At 38.5% G+C, this 24,680-nt stretch overlaps 1 protein-coding gene across 1 annotated transcript; it reads left to right on the top strand.

The window, feature by feature from the left end:
* The first annotated feature begins 381 nt into the window (after positions 1-381).
* On the top strand, positions 382-4,664 carry LOC148998957 (transcription factor MYBS3-like). Its single transcript, XM_089141579.1, has 3 exons — positions 382-947; positions 3,482-3,690; positions 3,945-4,664. The coding sequence occupies exons 1-3, from the start codon at positions 659-661 to the stop codon at positions 4,479-4,481; spliced, it is 1,035 nt and encodes a 344-aa protein (XP_088997705.1). The 5' UTR covers positions 382-658; the 3' UTR covers positions 4,482-4,664.
* Positions 4,665-24,680: the final 20,016 nt, after the last annotated feature.

Genomic DNA, 24,680 nt, shown 5'->3' with positions numbered 1-24,680 from the left:
CGATAGAAAGATCAAAATCCCTAAAAGTACGGCGATCATTTCGTAAAGTCTTGTTCTGGACACAGGAGTCGTGCAACATACGTAATCAGGTTGGATTCTCTTTACATGAGTAATACAGTACTATAAACCTCCAGGGTAAAAAGTAAAATCACAAACCTTCCACTGCTTTTGGATTGGAATCTTATATAATTTCAATGTCCTACTCCTACTCCTACGCTGTACCATATCTTGGACAACTATCGCGTCGTTTTAGTATTTTGACCAAATTAAGCAATTAATTAGAACCTTAAGCCTCAATTAACTACTAAAGCCTTTCCCAATATAAAAACCCTTTCCAAATTCGAATTCCACAGAAGAGATAAATTGAGGTGCAAATCAGAACACATGCAACAAGTGAAGAACCCCAGAGAGAGAGAGAGAGAGAGAGAGAGAAGGAAGGAGGATTGAAGAAACTCATCTGGGTTCTAAGAAAATTCTCTTTGCTACCCTGTTTCACTGGTTTCCTCGTTTCTACCTCTCTATGACTTCTGGGGTCTGATTCATATTAAATCATTCAAAGTTTCGATCTTTCTTTCTTGCTCTGCAACTTCTAAACTTCGCAACTTCACAACTTCTTCATCTGTTTATCAAATCTTTCTTAGTAACAAGTCGATTCAAGATGACTCGGCGATGCTCTCATTGCAGCCATAACGGGCATAACTCGCGGACTTGCCCGACGAGAGGAGGGGTGAAGTTATTCGGTGTTCGACTCACAGATGGGTCTATAAAGAAGAGTGCGAGTATGGGCAACCTCTCGTCTGCTCACTATTCCTCTTCAGCGTCTCCAAACCCTGGTTCCCCTTCTTCTGATCTCTTTCGTGATTCCAGTGCTGTTGCTGGAGGTTATGTCTCTGATGATGCTGCTCATGCGTCTTGTTCTTCCAATTGCCGTGGAGAGAGGAAAAAGGGTAATTTTCGTTTCCATTTTGTAGCATTTATTCATATCTTTGAGTTTCGATTGATAACTGATATAAAGTTTTATTTATTTATTATTTTTATTGTAAATGTATAGTTGGAGTCTTGAAAAAGTATAATCTTCCTTTTGATATACAGTCTGAATTCTTTTCTTCTTTCCATTTTTTGTTCCCCTCAGTATATTTGAAGTTTTTAAGGTCAATATATGATTCTGGAAATGGAAGTTGCTTGTATATTAAGGCTTTCACTTAACTTCTTTTTTCGTTTCTAATTGTTAGGAAATCCTTTTGATGAATCTGCTGCCTTCATTTGATTCAAGTTGTAGTTGATTTTTTTCTTCTTTTTCTGGGTGAATAGAAAAGCGTTATTTTCTTTTCCATCTTCCCCTGTTCTTATTTGTTTATTATTGAAGAACACCATTGTGTGGCTCTGCAATTTGACTATCTTCAATAAGTTTTTATGTCCTCTGTCAAATTTATGATCTGGTTCGTAGTTTGGTTATCTATAACTGAATTTTAATTGCTATGCTATTATTGATCTTTTTTTCTTCTCCTCTTCACCTCTATCTTAATATATCTCTTTTATTTAGTTTCAGCTAATATTACATTTATTGTTATTTGTGGTACTTAGTATTATTTTTTGTGATTCTTGTCATTTGTTATCTTTTCCTCTGTTTTTGAGGTCTTCATCCAAATTTTAATTATTTGTGTCAGTAACTATCAGATTGATTTTTCCCCCAGTTAAATTTTACTCGGTTTTTCTTAAGATCTTTTTCCTACCTTCTCTCCCCACCTCATAAATGATAATCTTTTTGTTATTAAGTTCATACAACTTTAGAGGTTATTACCTTTGTGAAGGGATTTACATGTTGTGATATGCTATCGTTGCTAATGCAATCAAAAAATTTTAATTGATCTTTTAGGGTATTTAAACTGAAAGCCAATCCAACCTTTCTGATATCATACAGATAACCATGAGAAAAGTTACTTCCGCTGACAACAAAAATGGCACTTCTTATAGTATCTTTGTTATCTAGGGCCTTTTTTTATACTTTAGTGGTCCTCGAGCTGCATCTTTGAACTTATATTTTGCTGCTGCTTATTTTAATTGGGGATTTTTTTTTTTCTTTTTCGAGCAAGTTTTGCTTATCAATTCCTCTTGTGAGTGAATCATTTGTGTTTTTTCTTCTGAAAATTTAGTGCAATATTGGAACTTGGAACCCACAAAGTGTACGTAGAAAGGAAGCATAGAGATAGTCGCATGTTAGTAATTTCCTTGCCAATATGTACATATTACTCCAGTGACTAAAGTTTCAGTCTGCATACTTGTATAACTGAGTTGCATATCATTTAGCCTCTGCCCTGTATCAGTCTATTGGATACTAAAGTATAGGTTATTTTGCTCTTTTGTTATCTAACTTGTAGTTTCCTTTTGTAATTAAAATATGCTCATAATCTATGAGATAATTAGGATCATTTGTCTTTTTTTCTTTTTTTTTTGGGTGGGGGGGGGGGGTTAACGTATATTTTAATTGATACAATGATCTTATGTTTTGTTGGGTGGGTTTTGGCAAACCTTTTATTGATCCCCTGATAGGAAGAGGTACCATATTTCATCAATTAAAAACTTTATAAAAGAAGATAGCTGCACATAGCTAGTGTAGCATGACTCTTCTACCTAACCCCCCCCCCTTCCAAAGGGGAAACAAAAAAAAAAAAAAAAAAAAAAAAAAAAAAGGAAAGAAAAAGGGAGGAAGAGAAGTATAACATGACCTCCTTCCCTTGTTGGTTGCTACATGTTAATGCCACAAAATGTTCTTTCTGCAAGTAGATTCTAGCTGGCAATCCTCTTAAGACAGTGGTCAGTTGATTTTAATTACTTCTTGGCATCTGAATGTAGATTCATGCAGAAAGAAAGGCTAGAAAGGTTTGCCTTTTTCTTTGGGATTAATCTCCCACCCCAAGCCAAACAGCTGCACCATTCCTTCCCATTGATTTACTGCTGTTAGCTCTGTATTCCTTGCATCTGAGTATCTGTGTTCTTATGTGCTCCCCTTTGCCTCATTTACTTTCTATTTGTTTTTGTGTCCAAGACTTATTTATGACTGCTTAGCAACACATTCAGGGAGGACTTGGTGCTTCTGCAAGGTTTAATGTCAACTGGAAAGAACTTATTGTTTGTCAAACCAAAAATATAAAGAGTAAGAACTATGCATACATGAAGAGGGGTTAGATAAGAAAGAAGGAATATATTGTAGTATCCCCCTTGTACTATTGGCTATTGTATCATTACGTAGTGCATGTTATGTATTCCCAACTATAAGTCATTCTGATTCTTTTCATTCACTGTTAAGCTTCTTGCTATGTTGTATAATTTCTTTCACATTTGTCTTTGCACTCAGTTTTACTCAATGGTCATTAAATTCATGTGAACAAATAGAGTTTACTTTCTCAAGGATGATTTGATAAGTTCTCAACGCCTTATAAATTGAAAATGTTTGGATTTATGCTTTTTTTTTTTTTATCAGGAACTCCATGGACAGAAGAGGAGCACCGACTTTTTTTACTGGGCCTCCAGAAGCTGGGGAAGGGGGATTGGCGTGGGATTGCTCGCAATTATGTCACATCAAGGACTCCGACTCAGGTGGCTAGCCATGCCCAGAAGTATTTCATTCGGCAGACTAATGCATCCCGGAGAAAACGACGATCTAGCCTATTCGACATGGCACCAGATGTGGTTTGTTTATCATCCTATGTTTTTATGCTCTTAATATTTGTCCTTTGGCAGATGATCAGCACTCCAGATCTCCTGCTAAACAGATCACATAACAGGTTTAGTGCATCCTTGTTCCTAGATGAACTGGGGTTGTCAAACCAGTAATGGTGGTGATGAAGTTTTCTGCTTGTAGTATTATTGACCTGTTTGGTCAGCATATTTCTGAAGTTCCTCATTATTAATCTTTATCTTTGTTGTTATGATCTGAATTTCAGTCCATGGAGTTGGTGGAGTTGGCAACAGGAACAGAGGAGCACCTACCATACCCAACTTCTCAAGCTAGTGAAACAGAGAATGTTAATTCCAAACCTCCTCTAGGACTTTCCCTCAACCAAGAATGTGAACCTATGGAGGTAAATTCCAATGATACAGTTGCAGAAGCTGAAGAAGCTATTACACCAAGCGGTTTCCCATCAATGGTTCCTGGTTTTTTCCCGATGTATGTACCTGCCCCTTGCTCATTCTGGCCAACAAGTCTAGTGCCAGCAGGAGAAGAGAAACAAAGTGAGATTTCTCAGCATCAGGTCTTAAAGCCAACCCCAATCCATTGCAAAGACCCAGGCAACGAAGACCAACTGGTGGGCATGTCTAAGCTAAGCTTGGGAGAGGCTGCTAAGGGACGTTTACAACCTTCTCCCCTTTCTCTGAAATTAATAGGAGCTTCATCATCAAGGCAATCAGCATTTCATGCAAACCCACCAGCTAGTGAGTCAGAACTGAGCCAGAACACCAGTGTAATCCATGCAGTGTAAGGCAGTGAGAAGGAGAGTTTATTTCCTCCTTTGTTCTTGCTTATTGCCTTTTTAAACAAATTTACTTTGCAAAAGCTTATTTTCCTTATTCATTTTCCATCTTCAAATCGTAGAAATTCATTTTCATTTATCATAACATACTTACATATGGAAGACATTTATTTATGGAGGAAAAAAAGTGAGAAAAACAAAATTACATTTATATGAGATTGATCTTTAGCAGGTTCTTTCTTTATTTTCTTTTTTTTTTTTAATTGGGAGTTGTGTTAGAAGGAATTACTCTGCAAATTGCTTCTGGTGATTGTCAGTACTGGCATGTTGTGAGCTACTGGATTCATACATCAAGTAGAAAAAGTAGAAGGGAGAAGAGTACTTTTCTGAATGTTTTTTCAGGCTCCATTTGTTTAATGAAATCTTACAATTGGTTCTTAGAACACTATCCACAGCTAGGTTGTGTGGCACAGCCCAGCCTTGCCATGCAATCTCTAAATGCTCTAGTCCATGAGAGATGAGCTCAATCCCTCCCATTGTGTTGGTGGACTTTTATCTGAGTATTCCTCTGGTGTGGATCGTTGCCTCAAACAAAATTCAGTTTCTGGATCCTATTTCAAGGACTTTGTCTAAGCTTAGTGGATGGAAATCAACTATCTTCAGTAAGATATGCAAACATATTCTTATTCAATCTACTGTGACTGTGATGCTCGATAGTGCTTGGCATGTTTGAAGTTACGATTCGAAGTCGTATATTTAATTCAAAGATTGATCTCCTCCGACATATTTTGGTGTTGTTACGAATTACTTAAATCTTTTGAGATCTATGATAGAACTGCGGGTTTAGGCCAATCCAACCCGATTGACTTGCACCTATTTACTTAATTTTTGGCAAAACCCATTTACTTGTTCGGGATATTATGTGTATCTCTCACCGTTCTTTCGCAAACTTATTGAGATTTAGAATTTTCAACTTAGGATTTTGAGTGAAAGTTTGTAGTAACATTTTTATATGTTCTTGAAAGATCTTTACGAAATCTTCTTCAATACATACCAAAACCTTCATTAGTATTGATGAAAATAACACATTGTATTGGCATTTGTGAATTACATCAAATCTCTGTCGCCTTGTTCAGTTTTCATTTCTACTCACGATTTCTTATGTTTCTTCTAACAATGTGCATTGTTAATAGTTGACACTAGCAATTGCTAGAGAGTAGCTTCTCTACCCTGGTTGCTAGAGGATTGTGTTTGTCTCACACTTCTCAATCACATGTTTAGGAATGAGGTCCATTTCTAGGTCACATTGACATACTCAGAGGTAAACTCTCTCGTAAACATAGAGTGGAGGAATGTGAGAGAAGCATAATCCTTTACTATGACGGATGGAACATCCCAACTCATTCTTGACCCTCCCTCGAATGTCCAGTGGCAAGAAAATAGAATAGCAGAGGCTAGATCTATCACCAAAGGCATCTGTTAATCATCTTTATGTGAATTCGGATAGAAACCTTCTATCAACTTGTGATCGTTATTAACCTCATGCCCTAATTCTATATGGACCGAAACATACAAGGGTTTAAACAAATTGAGACAGAGAGATGATTACGGAGTTTGGCAATATTGCCTACGTCTCCGGGGTTAAGTTTGAATCCAACTGCACTAAATCAGGGATGTTTACAGAGAAGGAGAAGGGAAGAGTTTGTGATAACACCTGGTACAGGTGACAATAAGCCCCAATAATACCATCGAGTGTTCGTCTTCTTCCTCTGATCAAAAGCCCTCAACAATCTTCATCAAGATCCTTTGGAAATCAAAGTTGCAGATGCTCAAAGATGGCTGCCATGGAAACCTTCAAGAGAGCTCCAAGAACCCGTAGAATAGAACCTCAAAATGTGAAAAACACGAATTGCATAATAGCCCATGAACCAACCCAAGCCTCATCAAATACAAAGGCTATGAGCCGTATGAACCCAACCGGTTCAATACATGACTTAAAAGAGACAATTACCAGATTACTCCCCAACAATCTCCCCCTTAATCTGTATATCCAAAATGACTATAGTGAGCTAGATTACAACCATCATCATCCAAGTGTACTTGCACACACAAACAAAAGAGACCATAGTACAAAGCAAATAATAAATATGCAAAATACCTAGACATATACTAACTATGCAACACTAAGGGCTCCATGCAGATACACCATGCAACAAACTGCACCAGGTAGAGAAACCCTAATCATAACTCATAACTCACAACTCACAACTCACTCATATAACTATGAAGAGCACACATGCACACAACAAACAAATATCTCATAATTGAGACAAACAGAGTAAGAGTTATAAAAATTTGGGTAGCATCTCCCCTAAAACTGCAACAAATGCAAAACCTGATAAACAAACAAAACAACAATAAGACACACACCACAATCTAAAAACAAGTAATTTACAACTCAAAACTACAGAACATATGTACTAAGAGACAACATCACCAATTCCCAACAAATCAAGACAATGTAGAAATTTAGAAAGAGGCAATGACTTAGTACCACAGTCTGTAGGGTTATGCCTCTATCCCCTATGTCCGAACGAGGGGCTGGCTCTCTTTCCTAGCGAAGGAAGCATAACTCCCACTCATCCTCATCTTTCCTCTCCGCTCTTCCCTAAGTAGGACTTTTTTTTGCCTTAGCCAACTTCCATTCAATGAAGGCAAGGGAGTGTTTTAAGAGTTGCTTGCCTTCAGTCCCTAAACTAAATGTATTCGCATATCGCGCAATTCTAGTAAAGAAATCCTCTGCAAGCACCCTCGATGTATTTCCTAGGCCATTAGTTATCTTAACCCTGAGAAAGAAGTATTTAATGTCTATATGTTTGGTTCTGTCATGATAAACCGGATTCTTACATAAAAAGATAGCACCCTGGTTATCAATAAAGACAATAGGTTTAATCTTTAAATACCAAGTTCACACAATAAACCATTTAACCATATACTTTCTTTAACACATTCAGATGCAGCAACAAGCTCAGCCTCTGTAGTAGACAAAGCAACTATAGGCTATTGTTGCACCTTCCAACTGATGCAATTACCAGATAACATAAAGAAATAAGAAGATAATGATTTCCTGTTATCTATATTACTAGCATAATCTGAGTCAGTATATCCTTCAAGAATAAGATCACCAGGTGTGGACTTGAACACTAAACCTTTATGAACAGTACCTCTCAAATACCTTAAGAGCCACTTGAGAGCAAGCCAATGTTCTTTACCAGGATTAGACATAAACCTACTCAGTACACTAACAGCATGAGCAATATCAGGTCTGGTACATATTATGAGATACATAAGAAAACCTAAAAGACTAGAATAAGGGATCTTTAACATTTCATTCTTTTCAAAGTTATTCTTAGGACAATGATCATTTGAAAGTTTAAAATGTGCAGCTAAAGGAACATTCACATGTTTACAATTTAACATATTAAACTTCTAAGAACCTTCAATAAGTATAAACTTTGACTAATGAACATAACATCCTCCCCCTTATCCCTATAAATCTCAATCCCTAGAATTTTCTTGGCTGTCCCAAGTTCTTTCATCTCAAATTCAGATTTCAGCTTGTCCTTAACATCTTGAATAAGATTAGAATCAACACAAGCAATCAATATATCATCAACATAAAGTATTAGATACAACACAATAGAATCTGAAATGAGAAAATATAGGCAACTGTCATAAACACTTTTCTTAAACTCTACACTCAACACAAATGAGTCAAAACGTTTGTTCCATTGCCTAGGAGCCTGTTTAAGTCCATAGAGAGATTTCTTCAACAAGCAAGCTTGTGATTCCTCTCCAGCTGCCGAGATGCCTAAAGGAAGTTGCATATATATATCCTTTCTTCTAAATTGCCATGAAGAAAGACAGTTTTAACGTCCAATTGCTCTATAGTCATTTTATTCTGAGCAACTAGGGACAACAACAATCTTATAGTCTTATACTTGGCAACCGGGGAGAAAATTTCATCATAATCCACCCCTTCTCTTTGAACAAAACCTTTTGCAACAAGTCTGGCCTTATATCTTTTGGAATTATTAACTCCATCATCCTTGATTTTAAATATCCACTTACAAGGTAATAACCTTTGATCCTTGGGCTTCTTAACTAGTTCCCAAACCTAGTTCTTATTTAATGAATCTAATTCATCATTAATGGCTTGAACCCATAAATCTTTATCTTTGGAACCTAAAGCTTCTTCGTAGGAAATAGGTTCATCTAACCCAATATCAGAGACAAAAATATTAGTCTCATGAGCAAAGTTGGCTAAATACCTTCTTGGTGGCCTAACCACTCTCCTAACTCTATCCCTTGCCAATTGGTAACTACTCAGATCAGGAACTTCTTCCACCTCTTCAGTGGAAGTCTCAGGAGAGGGCAATAGCCCACTCTCAATATCAGAAACTACAACCTCAGACTCTTTATCACCAGAGCTGGGTTGAGGGGAAGTCAAGGGTTCTTCAGGTATACTAGAATCAAGAGTCTGAGCTGGACTTAAGGAAACATCAACTTGCCCTAAATCAAATTGAGTGAAGTCAGTCATTCTTTGATTAAGTGGATTCAAATTGGTATTGTATGGAAAGACAAGGGAACACACTCTCCCTAAAGAGAACACCCCTACTAACAAAGGTCTTGACACCAGGTACAGTCCTATCCCATAGTTTATAGCCTTTCACCCCCTCAGGATACCCTAGAAAGATGCTCTTTTTACTCCTGGGTTCTAATTTACCAATGCTCTGGTGAGCAAAGGATTCACATCCAAATACCCTAAGGTAGCCAAGACTGGGGGGTTTCCCCCACCACATTTCCTCAAGGGTTTTAAACCCTAAGGTAACAGAGGGACTCCTATTGATTAGGTGAACAGCTGTTGTAACAGCTTCACCCCAGAAACCCTTGGGCACCCTTGAACTGATGAGCATACATCTAGTCTTGTTCAATATTGTCCTATTCATCCTTTCAGCAATGCCATTTTGCTGAGGGGTATATTTAACAGTCCTATGCCTTTGAATCCCTTTGTCATTACAAAATCCATTAAACATCTCATTAACAAATTCTAATCCATTGTCAGTCCTTAATGTTTTAACTTTCTTTTCACTCAAGTTTTCTACCAAAGCAACCCAATACTTGAACTTTTCAAAAGTTTCATCCTTGGTCTTCAATAAGAAGATCCACACTTTCCTAGAGTAGTCATCAACAAGAGATAAGAAATAAGAGTTTCTACCATAAGACAAGACTGAAGCAGGTCCCCACAAATCAGCATGTACATATTCTACTATAGCCCCAGATAAGTGAGACCCAGCTCCAAAGCTTAACCTGTGCTGCTTACCTAGGACACATGACTCACAAAACTCTAAGTTTTGAATTACATCCTTGCCAAACAGGCCTTATTTACTTAGAGTTTGCATCCCTTTATTGCTTATGTGTCCTAGCCTAGCATGCCACACACTAGTGATAGTTGACTCACTTGACAAACAACAAATATTGGAGATATCATTTAGGAATGTACTACCATCAAAAACATACAAACCAGACTGAGAAATGCCCTTTAAACATACATGAGATCCCTTAGATACAGAAAGAATACCCCCAGAGATACAAGTTACAAACCCAGCACTATCAAGGCTAATAATTGAAATCAAGTTTCTCTTCAAGTTAGGTATGTATCTAACATCATGTAAAGTGAAAATAGATTTATTGTGATTCATTAATTCAACAGAACCAATACCAACTACATCACATAAATCATCATTTCCCATCATAACTTTGGCATTATTTAACTCAGACAAATGTGTAAACCAGTGCATGTGAGGACACATGTGATAAGTACAACCTGAATCTAAAATCCATCCTTCTTGCCTACTAACCTCAGAGATGGTAAGCACCTCACTGATGTCTTCATAGACATTGGCTTGACCATTCTTGGGTCCAAGCATATTAGAATGGGAAGTCTCCAATTCCTTCATTTTTCTTTTATATGCAAAGCAATTTTTCTTAAAATGTCCTACTTTCTTGCAATAGAAGCATCTCTTGAGGTTTGCATCAGACTTGTTGTTCCCATTATTATTCTTACTGTTATTTTCATGATTTTCAAATACTTTTCCCTTCCCTTTGGGTCTCCCTTGTTTGTAAGAGCCTTTGCCCTTAACAAACAGATTTTCCCCACTGCCCTTAGTCTTACCAGAAGCCAATAGTTCAGACTCCCTATTCTTTAAGGCATCAATCAGTTGTTCTAGGGAAATGTTTTGACAAGCATACTTGATTGTGTTCTTAACAACAAGATAATCATTATGAAGTGAATTCAATAGGATAATAGACAAGTTTTGGTTTTCCAATTTAGTATTCTCCCCTGTATTGGCTAAGTCTTGAATCAACTTCTTAAACATATCTAGGTTCTTGTCAAGGCTGATTGTAGGGTCCATCTTAAACCCATACAACCTCTCCTTTAGATAAATCTTATTACCTAGATTCCTTTTCTGATAGATTTGTTCAAGCTTATTACAAACTTTAATAGGGGTATTGTCATCATCATCAAGACACCTGATAACCCCATCAGTGATGTTCCAGAGCATGCAACCAATTGCATTCTCCATCACTTCAGTCCTCAAGACTGGGTCAATACTTTCAAAGAAAGCAACTAGGTCATCTATTGATCTTAGGAGCTTTTGCTGAGCCATTAAGGCTCGGACCTTTCTCTTCCAAATCCCAAAATCCCCTGTGCCATCAAACTTCTCAATATCTACCCTGGAACCCCCCATAGTAGTATCCAAACCTAGGTAACTAGGATTCCCCCCTAGACCTACTGCTCTACTCGAGCCTGTGGTAACCCCACTGACCACACTGGGAGGAGTGTCCTCCCCTGGTAGACTAAACCCCTTGCCTTGCTCCACTTTGAAGTCGGTACCATACAACAATCAGTATATACAAGAATAAATATTCACAATACTGATATACAATTCTGAAAATATAAGACTATTCTAACCAAGAGTTAAATAATCAAATATTAATTAACCACAAAATCATAAGCTCACTTTATACAATTTCAGCAGCCTTATTAACAAATTGTTAACACAGAAGATCAATACAGACCAAGTATTGTATCAAATATTAACAAGAAAATTAGGGCAGCAGCTAGTATAGTCAGAAAATAAGAATTAATGTGATCAATTAAGCACTACACATATTAGAATCAACCTACTCATACTAGATTATCACTTAACAATTTACAAACAGATTTACAATAATATACCAAGATCATATGAAACACATTAGCAAGGTTATTCATAGAACCGAATCATATACATGACATATGAAATCGGATTATTTCATAAGGATGGCATATATGACAAATTTGTATAGAATCTATGAGAACCGAATACATTGAGTCATATAACAGAGGTAGGCAGCAAAAGAATACAAGAAAAAAAATCTGAGATTGTAAATTGAGACAACCGTAAACCATATGAGAAAACAATCAATTTAGGAATTAGATGCTAAACAAAACCTAAAATGAAACATAGAACATGAACCAGAAGGGCTTGATGCCAATTTGTGATCGTTATTAACCTCATGCCCTAATTCTATATGGACCGAAACATACAAGGGTTTAAACAAATTGAGACAGAGAGATGATTACGGAGTTCGGCAATATTGCCTACGTCTCTGGGATTCAAGTTTGAATCCAACTGCACTAAATCAGGGATGTTTACAGAGAAGGAGAAGAAGGGAAGAGTTCGTGATAACACCTGGTACAGGTGACAATAAGCCCCAATAATACCATCGAGTGTTCATCTTCTTCCTCTGATCAAAAGCCCTCAACAATCTTCATCAAGATCCTTTGGAAATCAAAGTTGCAGATGCTCGAAGATGGCTGCCATGGAAACCTTCAAGAGAGCTCCAAGAACCCGTAGAACAGAACCTCAAAATGTGAAAAACACGAATTGCATAATAGCCCATGAACCAACCCAAGCCTCATAAAAAACAAAGGCTATGAACCATATGAACCCAACTGGTTCAGTACATGACTTAAAAGAGACAATTACCAGATTACCCCCCAACACAACTTTATCTCCTTTTTGTCTCTTTGGATGTCATGTGGGCTACCCGGCCTAGACCTGGGAAACCCTTGTTATGCAGCAGCAAAAGTAACTTCGACACTCAAAAAAAACAAATTTGTATTAGACTGAAACTTAAAAAAAAAAAACTAGCGTTTCAATAATTACTTAGCCAATATCTGACTTTACAACATAAAGCCTAATCTTAATGCGTGAACTAGGCATTGGTGCAGCGTACTTGCATGGTTGTCTAATTTAAAGTTGAGATCTTCTACCTTATGTTATGCCAGTAGAGGATTGTTTTCACTATTGTTTTTCTAATACAAATTAAGGAGAAGATTCTATCATAAAAACTAAAATTTAGGAGAGGAGTCTAATTATTCTTCTTATTATCAATATCTAAAGGTGAACTTTTCTCTTAAATAAGTAATAAAATGTGAAAAAAAAACACAATCTTCTACCCTGAAGACAAGTTAATGCAACTTTATAATATTTTGATTTTATTCTCAATGCTGTACGAAGAGTGGAAGCTAAATGACAGTGATATAGAATAAATAACATGCCTTGAACCAGTTCGGATAGACCTAGGTCGAACCAGGTCGGATAAACCCTGCTTAAACCTGTTCGGATATATTTAGGTCGAACAAGACCAAGTCAAGGTCGGTTACACAAGAGTAAAAGCAGGATATTGGTAACCGAAGACAAAGTGTTTAACTTAAACTCAATAATTCATATTTGAGGACTCAATCATCGAGGTTAGTATTGCATAAGGAACGTCTTAGTTCAAGACAAATTCATACTGAAAAAACCTATATAAAGGTAGGGGCTTACAAGAGAAAGGTACGCTGAATAGAACTATCACTATTCCAATTCTTATTGTTCATTACTTTCTTGTATTCCTTAAGTCGGATCGCTAACTAGATCGTCGGAGGTGAAAACTCGACCTCCATGGTCAAGCTCATTCTTGTAGGTTCATCCGGCTGAAGGGACGAACAGGATTGTGCAGCAACAATTGGCGCCGTCTGTGGGAAATTTTGATAAAAAAACCATTATGAGAACTAGATCAGGATTATTGATAGGAGTCAGATCTGACGGAGAAAAGGAGGTTGATCAGGGCAAAACTCCACAAGGAATTAACAAAATTCCTGAGCCCCAAATTCAGCAAGATCCTCCAATTCTTTCAGACCCTCCAACAAATCAATTCGCGACAATGCATCAAATTGACGAAATTCAAAAGGAGCAATCTGAGCTCAGAAAAGAATTCTCATCCCTAAGCGAGTTGGTTAGGATGGCCATGCGTCATATAATCGCTCCCGAAGCAGATTCTCAGGAAAAAGAAAAAATTCCGGAGGGAAGCAAACATGATCGACCATTCGTGCTCGACCGAGAAGCTTGACCATCCCAAAAAGAGTTGCAAAAAGAAACGGGGAACAAGATAGAAAAATCTCGAGCTTCGAAAGGAGTTATTCCAGAAGAAAATCCTCCAATCAACGATGACGGAGATCGAGGAAGCAGTTCGGATCCAATCCAAATTCCAAAAGACAAAAAAGTCACAATGGTCCAGACAAGCGAGACGAAGATATGAACAAGTGAATCGCCGAATTGGATGAGACAGTCAAAAAGTTTGAAGAATCTTGGCAAAGACGAGCTATATGCTGTCTTAAAAGAGGATCCGTTCATCCAAAGCGTCTCAGAGGTAGAGATGCCAAAAGGCTTCAAGTGCCTTACTTTTACCGCTTTCGACGGATCGCGATGCCCAAAGCATCACATCACACATTATAAGTCCGTTATGTCTACTTTTAGACATAGTGAAGCAGCCATGTGCCGAAGTTTTCTTGCTTCACTAGTTGGAGTAGTGTTAGACTGGTATTTGGCACTTCCAAATGGCTCTATCAAAAGTTTCGACCATCTAGGTCGGACTTTCCTACTACGATTTCAAAGTGGAGTAGGAACCAAAAAGAGGGAGGATACCTTATTCTCTATAAAACAAGGACGAACGGAATCTATTTGAGACTTCCTTGCAAGATTCAATAATCTGACCATGCGATTAAAAATTCTGGACGAGAAGATAGCTTTCCACGCCTTATACCAAGGACTTAGCCATGAGGGCTTGCTCGAGAGACTCTTGCTAGATATGCCTAAAAAGTACGATGATCTCAGGGAATGATGCCACAAACAAGCAGAGATATCAGAAACGATTGAATCTCGAAAGAAGGAGCATCCAACCATTGAGGCATGAACACACAAAGAAAAGCACCAACTAGTCAGGAGACCGACCATAGATCCGATCAGGGATGGTCGACTTGACCAAGTAGGGGCACCAGCTATGAGGAGATCGGAAATCCTAATGCAAATTAAAGATCAATGAATTCTCAAGTGGCCCAGTAACCTATATTCCCGTCCAGAAGAAAGGGATAAAAGCAAATATTGCAAGTTTCATAAAGATCATGGGCACTGGACGGATGACTGCCGACAACTAAAAGCAGAAATTGATAGGATAATATCTTAAGGGCAGCTCACAGAATACTTCCATCCTACTCAGCCAGGTCAAAAGCAAGCAGAAGGAAATAAGAAAAGATTGAGATCTCCGAGTAGAGAAAGACACCAAAATAAGACCAGAGCAAAGGAAGGAGGGAATCGAAACCAACCACCAATATTTACGGTGTTCGGTGGTCTAATAGAGGAATTAGCCCGACAAGCTAAAAGAAAAGCACGTTACATAGGGAACGCCGAACTTGAGAAGCCAATGGAAAGGTTGTATCAGAACCAATCACCTTCTAGACCAAAGACATGGAAGGAGTAAATACTCCTCATGACGATCCCCTAGTCATCAAAGTAATCCTAGCAGGGACAGAGGTCCACAGGGTTCTAGTCGACATAGGATCTTCCGCAGATATCCTATCTTTAGAAGCCTTCAAAAAATTGCAGCTCGACGAAAGTATGCTCATATCATGCGGCACACACCTATATGGTTTCACAGGGTAATCAACTCGACCAGAAGGAACTATCAGATTAGACCTCCGAATCAGCAATACCCTAGAGATAGACTCATTCAGTCAAATTTCATGGTCGACGAGACTTATCTGCCTATAACGTTATCCTGTGATGACCAACCCTTGTTGCTCTAGAAGCAGTAGTATCATCTTACACATGAAGATGAAATTCCCAATCAAAAGGGGAATAGGGGAGTGTTCATCCGATCAAAAAGGGAGCCAACAAAGCTACTCCAATTACATGAGAAAAAGGGAAAAAGCAATTTCGACCATGTCGGTCGAAATCAGAGATGATTAGGATGAAGAAACAATGCAAAGGGCAGAACCTGTAGAAGAATTAGAAAGAATTCTTCTAAATACAAAACGAGAGGATCAAGGAACAATGATTGGAGCAGAATAATAGGCAGAATTCAAGGCCAAGCTAACCAGATTCTTACAAAAAAATTCAGACATCTTCGCCTGGTCGGCAGAAGATATGCCCGGAATAGATAGAAAAGTGGCTAAACATAGGCTAAACATCGATCCTCAAGCGATTCCAATAATCCAAAAAAGAAGAAATTTTTCTTTGGAGAAACATGAGGTCATCCGAATAGAGGTTCAAAAGCTAAAGCAATCTGGATTTATTAAACCCATTGATCACCCAACTTGGCTAGCCAATGTGGTAATGGTAAAAAAGGCAACCGAAAAATGGAGAGTGTGCACAGACTATACCGACCTTAACAAATCCTGTCCAAAGGATTGCTATCCGTGCCAAGAATAGATCTGCTCATTGATGCAACGGCCGATCACGAGATGCTAAGTTTCATGGATGCTTACTCAGGATACAACCAAATTTTAATGAATCCGGATGACCAGAAGCACACAGCATTCATAACTGACAAGGATAGTTACTACTACAAAGTAATGCCTTTCAGTCTAAAAAATGCAGGAGCAACCTACCAACGAGCAGTCAACAAAATATTCGAGCAACAGATAGGCAAAACTATGGAGGTGTTTGTTGATGACATGCTGGTAAAGATTACATCTCAATCCGACCACCTCAAAGACCTAGCAGAAGTATTTGAGGTACTCCGAACATACAAAATGAAGCTTAACCCAGAAAAATGCGCTTTTGGAGTATCTTCAGGATTTTTTTTGGGATTTATGGTATCCCAAAGAGGAATAGAAGCTAATCTAGAGAAGATTAAAGCCATACAAGAGATGAAACCACCCAAAAGCATCAAGGAGATACAAAGTCTCACTGATCGGGTTGAGCCTTAAACAGGTTTATTGCCCGATCAGGAGAGAGATGTTTTCCTTTCTTTCAGGCTCTAAAAAACATCTCCAAGAAAAGAATACCAAAATGGAGCGAAGAGTGTCAACAAGCGTTCAAGCATTTGAAAGAAAAATTGATTACTCCACCCCTGCTAGTACGACCAACCACAGGAAAGGAACTGATCATCTACCTGGCAACTTCGCCCCTAGCTGTTAGTGCAGTTATAGTGCAAGAAGAAGAAAAACAACAAAGCCATGTCTACTACGTGAGCCATGTACTCCTTGATGCTGAAACAAGATATTCAGAGGTAGACAAGCAAGCTTTGGCCCTGGTCATAGCAACTAGAAAGCTAAGACCATATTTTCAGTCACATCCTATCGCAGTATTAACAAACCTTCCTCTACAGAAAATATTGCATCGACCATATTTGGCCTGAAGATTGGTATTATGGGCAATTGAGTTAAGCAAACATCAAATCGAGTTCCGACCACAACTAGCTATTAAAGCACAGGTCCTTGCTGATTTCATCCTCGAAACTTCAGAACCAGAGCATGAGCAAGAATAAGAGGCTATCTCTGGAAGTATCAAAAGATGGATACTTTTGGTAGACGGATCTAGTAATGCACAAGGAAGTGGAGCGGGATTACTCCTGATTAGCCCAAGAGGACTCCAAATACGGTATGCACTACGCTTCAAATTTAGAGCCTCGAATAATGAGGCAGAATACGAAGCATTAATCGTAGGTCTTCGCATAGTAAAAGCTCTTGATATCTAGAACATAGAAGTCCGAAGCGACTCACAACTAATTGTGAATTAAGTAAACGGGCTATATGAAGCAAAATAAAAGAGGATGACTAGGTATCTGACCATGTTCGACCAGTACATACCACACTTCAAAGACATCCAAGTCAAACAAGTCGCTAGAGCAGAAAATGAGCAAGCAAATGCTCTATCAAGATTAGCTACGGACGATAAGGATGCAGAACCAGTCGTATATATGGAAGAGCTCCAATTTCTGAGCATAAGTTTGACCGACCAGATGCACGTACAGACCGAGCAGGGTTGGATGACTCTCATAGTCAATTATCTGGAAAATGACTTACTACCAGAAGATCCAAAAGAAGCTCTAACTGTAAAACAAAGAGCATCCAGATACATAGTCAGAAATGACAAGTTATACAAAAAGTCTCTGACCCAACCATTATTACGATGCGTAGAGGCTCTAGAGGCCACTATCATCTTAAAAAAAATTCATGAAGGAACCTGTGGAAGTCATATAGGAGCTAGAGCACTAGCATACAAGGTAATAAGGCAAGGGTACTATTGGCCCACACTACAAGAAGATTCGAAAACATATGTTCGAAAATGTGACAAATGCCAGGCACATGCCAACATACCTCACGTTCCTGCAATGCCCCTTAACATCAACCCTCTCTCCAATTCCTTTCGTTAGATGGGGGATAGACCTGGTAGGAAAACTACCAAAGGCTACAGAAGCAAGAGAATACCTAGTGGTTGCGATAGATTACTTTACTAAATGGGTTGAGGCTGAAGCACTTGCATCCATCAATACTGACCAGATGAAAAAGTTCGTCACACATAATATCATGTATCGGTATGGTATCCCAAAAATCATCGTCACCGACCACAGAAAACAGTTTGAAAATTCTGAGTTGGAACGATTTTGTAAAGAGAAGGGTATAGAGCATCGTTGGTCTTCTGTAGCATATCCACAGAGTAATGGTCAAGTAGAAGTTACCAATAGATCAATGCTTGAAGGATTGAAGAAAAGATTAGATCAATCCAAAGGCAGATGGGTTGAAGAACTACCTAAAGTTCTCTAGTCTTACCGAACAACTACCAGAACGACCACCGACGAATCCCCATTCCGACTAGCTTATGGAGTCGAAGCTCGGATTCCCGTGGAAGTTAAGGTCGGATCTATCAAAGAAGAAGAATTCAATGAAGAAGCAAACATTGAAGGAATGAGGGCAAACATAGATTTCATTGAAGAAATCAGGGATAAAGCACATTATCGTCTGGAAGAATATCAAAGACGCATTGCAACATATTACAATCGAAGGTTAAACCACGACAATACCTCCCTAGAGATCTAGTCCTCCGAAAATTGTCTGCTTCTGACTCAACAAATCAAGGAAAGTTAGCTCCAAACTGGGAAGGACCATACATAGTAGTACAAAAGGTCGCACCGGGAGCATACAAGCTTCTAGATCTAGAAACCGAGCAGCTTATACCTCGAACCTGGAACTCAAATAACTTAAGGAAATACTATCAATAGAATAGTATCAAGTCCTCATAAATTTTTGAAATTTTTTCGCATGATAATTTTAGTTTGGTGTCAAGTCTCAGTCATTACTTGTTCTCCAGCTCTAAAATTTTAAGAGGTCCTATTTGATGAATAATAATTTTTGAAGTTATTTACTTTAAGAGTATCATTGCAGCTCAAGTAAAAACTGAGCTACAATGCTCAGGAGGTAGAAAAAGACCCAAATTCAAAAGACCTAAAATTTTTAGGCATAAAAAACCGACCTACTATGGTCGGTAAGGAATAATTCAAAAGACCTAAGTTCCTTAGGCACTAAAAGACCTAAATTTCTTAGGCACCAAAAGACCTAAGTTCCTTAGGCACTAAAAGACCTAAGTTCCTTAGGCACTAAAAGACCTAAATTTCTTAGGCACCAAAAGACCTAAATTTCTTAGGCACTAAAAGACCTAAGTTCCGTAAGCACTAAAAGACCTAAAATTTCTTAGGCATCAAGAACTCACAAACTATGGTCAGATAAGGACGACATACTATGGTCGGTAAGGAATAATTCAAAAGACCTAAGTCCCTTAGGCACTAAAAGACCTAAACTTTCTTAGGCATCAAGAACTGACAAACTATGGTCGGATAAGGACGACCTATTATGGTCGGTAAGGAATGATTCAAAACCGAAACTCAAGGTAACCAAAGAACCTTGAGAAACTCAAAGTCTCAAGAGCAAAGAAAGAGGACAAACATGCATCAAATATCTTTCATAAATAAATAAAGACCAAAAAGGTCGTACATACATATCAAAAAGACCTTAAGAGAATAAGGTCTCAAAAATAGAAAAATCTCCAAGTCTCAACAAACAGGGATTACAACAAACTAAGCTAGGATTTACTCTCCGAAGTTTTCCAAGTTTGACTTGCTCTTCGAAGTGGAGGTGTCCGAACTTCCAGCCTCTGGCAATGGATCCCAGTTAGAATCCAGAAATTCGGCCACTTCAACCCCTTGAGGTTTGGGAAATCTTGGTCAATCAGCACACCAGCGAGGACGAGGAATTTTGAGGTCGTCATAGATACCAGGATCGATCAAGTCTTGGAATCTCTCCAGGTCCAAATCCTTGAAAGCATCAATGATACCTCGATAAGCATGACACCGAGCATAGATATATCCTGGCACAACTACTTTAGCCATGAACTTCCTACAGATGGCTGTCTTGACCCATCTCTTTATAACCTCAAAGTGAAGCTCATTGGGAATATCTTCGAAAACACAAGGAGCTTTCTCCTCAACAGCCTTCATCAACTTCGCAACCTGGTGGTCCGAGCTCTCTAACTTGGCTTACAGACTGGAAATCTCTGCATCCTTACCGACCAAGGATCCTTCTGCTTCTTCCAAACGAGTTTCAAGAGATGACTTGGCGAGCATCAAGGCTTCGTTATTCCCTCTCATTGCAGCTAACTCGCTTAGTAGTTCGGCCCCTCCCGAGCAACCAAAGAAGTGTTATTAGATTTTAGAGCTAATAGTTCAGTCTCTAATTCTTTGTTGCGTTGTTTGGTCTCTTGAAGAGAAAAATAATCCTGTCTAGCAGAATCAATACTCTAACCCAGAGATTGGATCAAAGCACAAGCCATCCTGCAAATAAAGGATTAAAAAGTTTTATAAATAAAACAAAGGAAATATACTTCCAAAATAGAAGAAAACAAATACATACCTCACAGTAATACTGTGGGCTTGCAAACTACCAAATCCTTGAAGATAAGTCAGGTCGGATGGAAGGATGGCTCCCTCAAACAATCATTGGCAACACGGGACATAGAACGAGGTTCGCCCTTGAACACCGATGAGCTAGCATCTAGCTACCAGTCTGGTCGGAAAACATTGGTTGGTCTAGGGACCCTCTCTTCTGAACCCGGGGTGTCATCAAAAGAAACATCCTCGCCGAAAGAAGGATGAGGTTCAGAATCTGAAGCTTTCTCCGAGCCAACACTTGAACTAGTCACCTTCTTTGATGGTCGGGGAGGGAGGTCAGAAGGTTTTTCCTTCCTAACGTGAGAAACTTTCCCCTTTGAAGAGGAGGCAGTATCAGCCGGTGCTTTGTCCGGCTTGGTCGGATGTTGTTCCTTCACTTGCAGCATAGTAGATGCAACATCTTCAAAATCTTCGTCACCAAGCAACACTGCATCATTTTTCCGAGTAAGATAACTTGGGGAAATAATAAAGTGTTGAAGAAACAGAATAAACAAAAGAAAAGACACATCTTACCAGTCAAGAACCCCCAGAGATGGAGGATATTCGGATATTCTGGATAATATCCATTAACAGCAAATAAGTTCCGATCTTCAGTAGGGATCATCCGAATATGATCCCAGGCTTCCTGTTCGGAACGAGCAAGAGGAGGGATGGCATTTGAATCCTCCCTAGGCTTTTTGGGCCACAAGGTCGGGAAACTAGGGGGAGAAGGAGGACGAACAAAGAAATACCTAGACCTCCAACCCTTGGTATTGGTGGGAAGAGTACCTTTCCCTACAAAATTTCCCTCCCAACCAGACTGAAGAGCAGTTCATTTGGAAAGATAAAACCAATGACTCTATTCTTGTTTTTTGTACAGAAAAAACTGAAGAAACAAATTTAAGGTCGGCACCACACTGACCTCATCCTGTTTACAAAAACCCCAAAAGCAGATAATATTACGCCAGCTATTGGATGCTAACATCCCTGGGCACATCCCAAAACGATTAAGAATATCTACAAAGATAGAGTGCACGGGAAGTCTAAAGCCACTCACAAAGGCATCTTCGTACACTGCAAACTCACTAGGAGAAGGTCGGTGAGCTCGTTCATAAAGAGAAGGGATTCTAAGTATAAAGCTATCAGGAATAGCGTATCGAGCTCGGATAACCCTTAAATCATCTTCAGTCAGCTCGAAAGGATAAAAATTGGGACCCGAAGTACTAGGGTCGAAATCTATATGTTCGGAACTCCTAGGATGACTTCTCTCAATAGCTAAAGTTGATGGAGAAAGGCTCTTTAGCCATCGTCTCCTGTTCGTACCAAACCGATTACGAATACTTAAGGAAGTTAACTCAGCATCACTAAGAAAGTTTGGACGAGCTCCAGGAGACAAGGTCGGATTCACAGAGGTATCACTCTCCGTATCACTATACCCAGAAGAAGGAACCCTACTACCCCCACTATCAGAAGAGGGCTGACTAGTAGAAGACCTAGGGGGTTTAGATGCTACGGACTTACGACCCATGTTCGAAACAAAAGAACTAAAGACACCATTACAGAAACAGAAGAAAAAACGAGCAGAGCCAAGAAAGAGAAAAATACAAAGCAATCTCAGAATACAACACGAAATCAAAAATAAAAACCATAAAAACTATCAGAAGGAAAAAACAAACTTACTGATGGAAGGAATCAGCAAGAGAAGCTTCAATGAAGATGGGAAGAGCAAAAAATGCAGGCAGCACTGTTCACCTTCTTCACGAACCAGAAACTCAGACAAAACGATGACTACAATAGAAGTGAAATGGAAGAAGGAAAGAGGGGCTTTTATACTTTATACAAGATCCAGATCCAAAGGAGGAGAAGGGAAGAGTATGAAAGAACTTTTGATCCAATGACTCCCAAAACATCTCCATCCAACGATCAGAAAAAAACCTAATATCTTATCCTTGAAAAGATTCCGATCAAAAGGATAAGATAAATAGGGAAAAACGGTTAATATTCACGACTTTTGAAATTCAAAAATGATGATGAAGTGCCATGAATACATGGCCATGTGTCGATAAAGGTGGAGCCTCCAAAAGTGATGCGCCGTCATTTCCCTTTTCATGAAACAACATTTTGTCAAGTGAAGTCAGTAATGATCTCTACAGGGTAGATCTCAAATATTCCACACCAAGTCACGTTGATCGGAAACTCAAACTTGTTCGGTCATTAAATCTCTAAAATTCGAACAACATGAAGTTCGAACTTCAGAGACTGGGGGGCTTATGATATAGAATAAATAATATGGCCCAAACCAATTCGGATAGACTCAGGTTGAACTAGGTCAGATAAACCCTGGTTAAACCTGTTCGGATATATCCAGGTTGAACAAGACCAAGTCAAGGTCGGTTACACAAGCGTAAAAGTAGGAGATTGGTAACCAAAGACAAAGTGTTTAACTTAAACTCAATAATTCATATTTGAGGAGGACTAAATCACTGAGGTTAGTATTGTAGTCTAAGGAATGTCTTAGTTCGAGACAAATTCATACTGAAAAAACCTATATAAAGGTAGGGGCTTACAAGAGAAAGGTATGCTGAATAGAACTATCACTATTCCAATTCTTATTGTTCATTATTTTCTTGTATTCCTTAAGTCAGATCTCTAACTAGATCGTCGAGGGTGAAAACTCGACCTCCACGGTCGAGCTCATTCTTGTAAGTTCATCCAGATGAAGAGATGAACAGGATTGTGTAGCAACAGATAGAATGGAGACGTAAGCTTGTTTGGGGCGATTTAAGTATGTATCATTAACCAAATTATTTTGCTAACTAAGAGGCGAGGCAATTTCCATTTATCCAATATTTTATGACATCCAATTATTAATAGAAAATATGATTTTATATGAAAACTTTTCCCATCTTTTCTAGATTTTAACTTAAATTTAATTTGCTTAGTTAGAACAAATTGCATTTAGCCTTTGGGTTTGCAAACTACTATATTTACATTTCTACAATTTATGATATTAGATATTAAGGGTGTTAATTGCGTACCGAAACCGTTTAACGGTACTAAACCCCGTCTATTAGACAGTACCACATCGTTTAAAATTCGGTACAGTTCCGGTTTTAGGTACTCATACTGTTGGTATGTACCGAAACATACCAAATTAAGGGATATAAATGTAAGTTTACAATTAAAATACTTTTAACTTTACCCTATCCCTAATTCCCTATTTCATATCTTCGTTTCGTCCTTCACTTCTCTTCTTATATTTGTTTTGTCTCTGTTAATATCAGATTCTATCGATTGTTTGATCGCAATTTCATTAGGATGTTAATGAACTAATAACAAAAGTAGCATGGGTTCGTTCGTACCAAAATTATACTGCACTAGATAGAGTGTTTAAACCGTTTTCCTGCACCAATTTAATACCAAAACCGTACTTGTCACGCCCTCCCAGCCGGTACCCTATCTGGCATACCCGAGAGTGTGATCCACAGCCCGAAGATCAGGTATCGAGTGATCAACCTCCCACATAAACAATAACATAATCATGAACAATCATAATAAAAGTGCGGAAGATAAATCATAGATCCAATAAAGAAAGAATGAATCATAAATGAATCAGAATAATAGATATAATCAGAGTATCAAACAGATAAGTAAAGTGAGGCAAAAATTCCACTTTACATCCAGCGGAAAAGTAGCTCTAAAGAATAAACTAGACAAAATCTAATCCCAGTAGCAAGTACATTGGGTAACTAAATTGTTCTCCACTTTATAGACAACATCCTTGTAAGTGTAAATCTCATAAATGGCACAAGGACGCTTCCACTCAATGGTCGGACTAAGCATCGTACGGAG

This window comes from Hakea prostrata, unplaced genomic scaffold, assembly GCF_041222555.1.
Source record: "Hakea prostrata isolate BN-2017 unplaced genomic scaffold, UWA_Hpros_2 contig_83, whole genome shotgun sequence".
NCBI lineage: Eukaryota > Viridiplantae > Streptophyta > Magnoliopsida > Proteales > Proteaceae > Hakea > Hakea prostrata.
This window is presented reverse-complemented; position numbering and strand designations above follow the sequence as displayed.

Excerpts from the sequence above, each read along its gene's own strand:
- LOC148998957 (XM_089141579.1), top strand. The coding sequence starts at position 659 with ATGACTCGGCGATGCTCTCATTGCAGCCATAACGGGCATAACTCGCGG. Across the intron at positions 948-3,481 it reads CCGTGGAGAGAGGAAAAAGG|GAACTCCATGGACAGAAGAG; the intron begins GTAATTTTCGTT and ends TTTTTTTATCAG. Across the intron at positions 3,691-3,944 it reads TCGACATGGCACCAGATGTG|TCCATGGAGTTGGTGGAGTT; the intron begins GTTTGTTTATCA and ends TCTGAATTTCAG.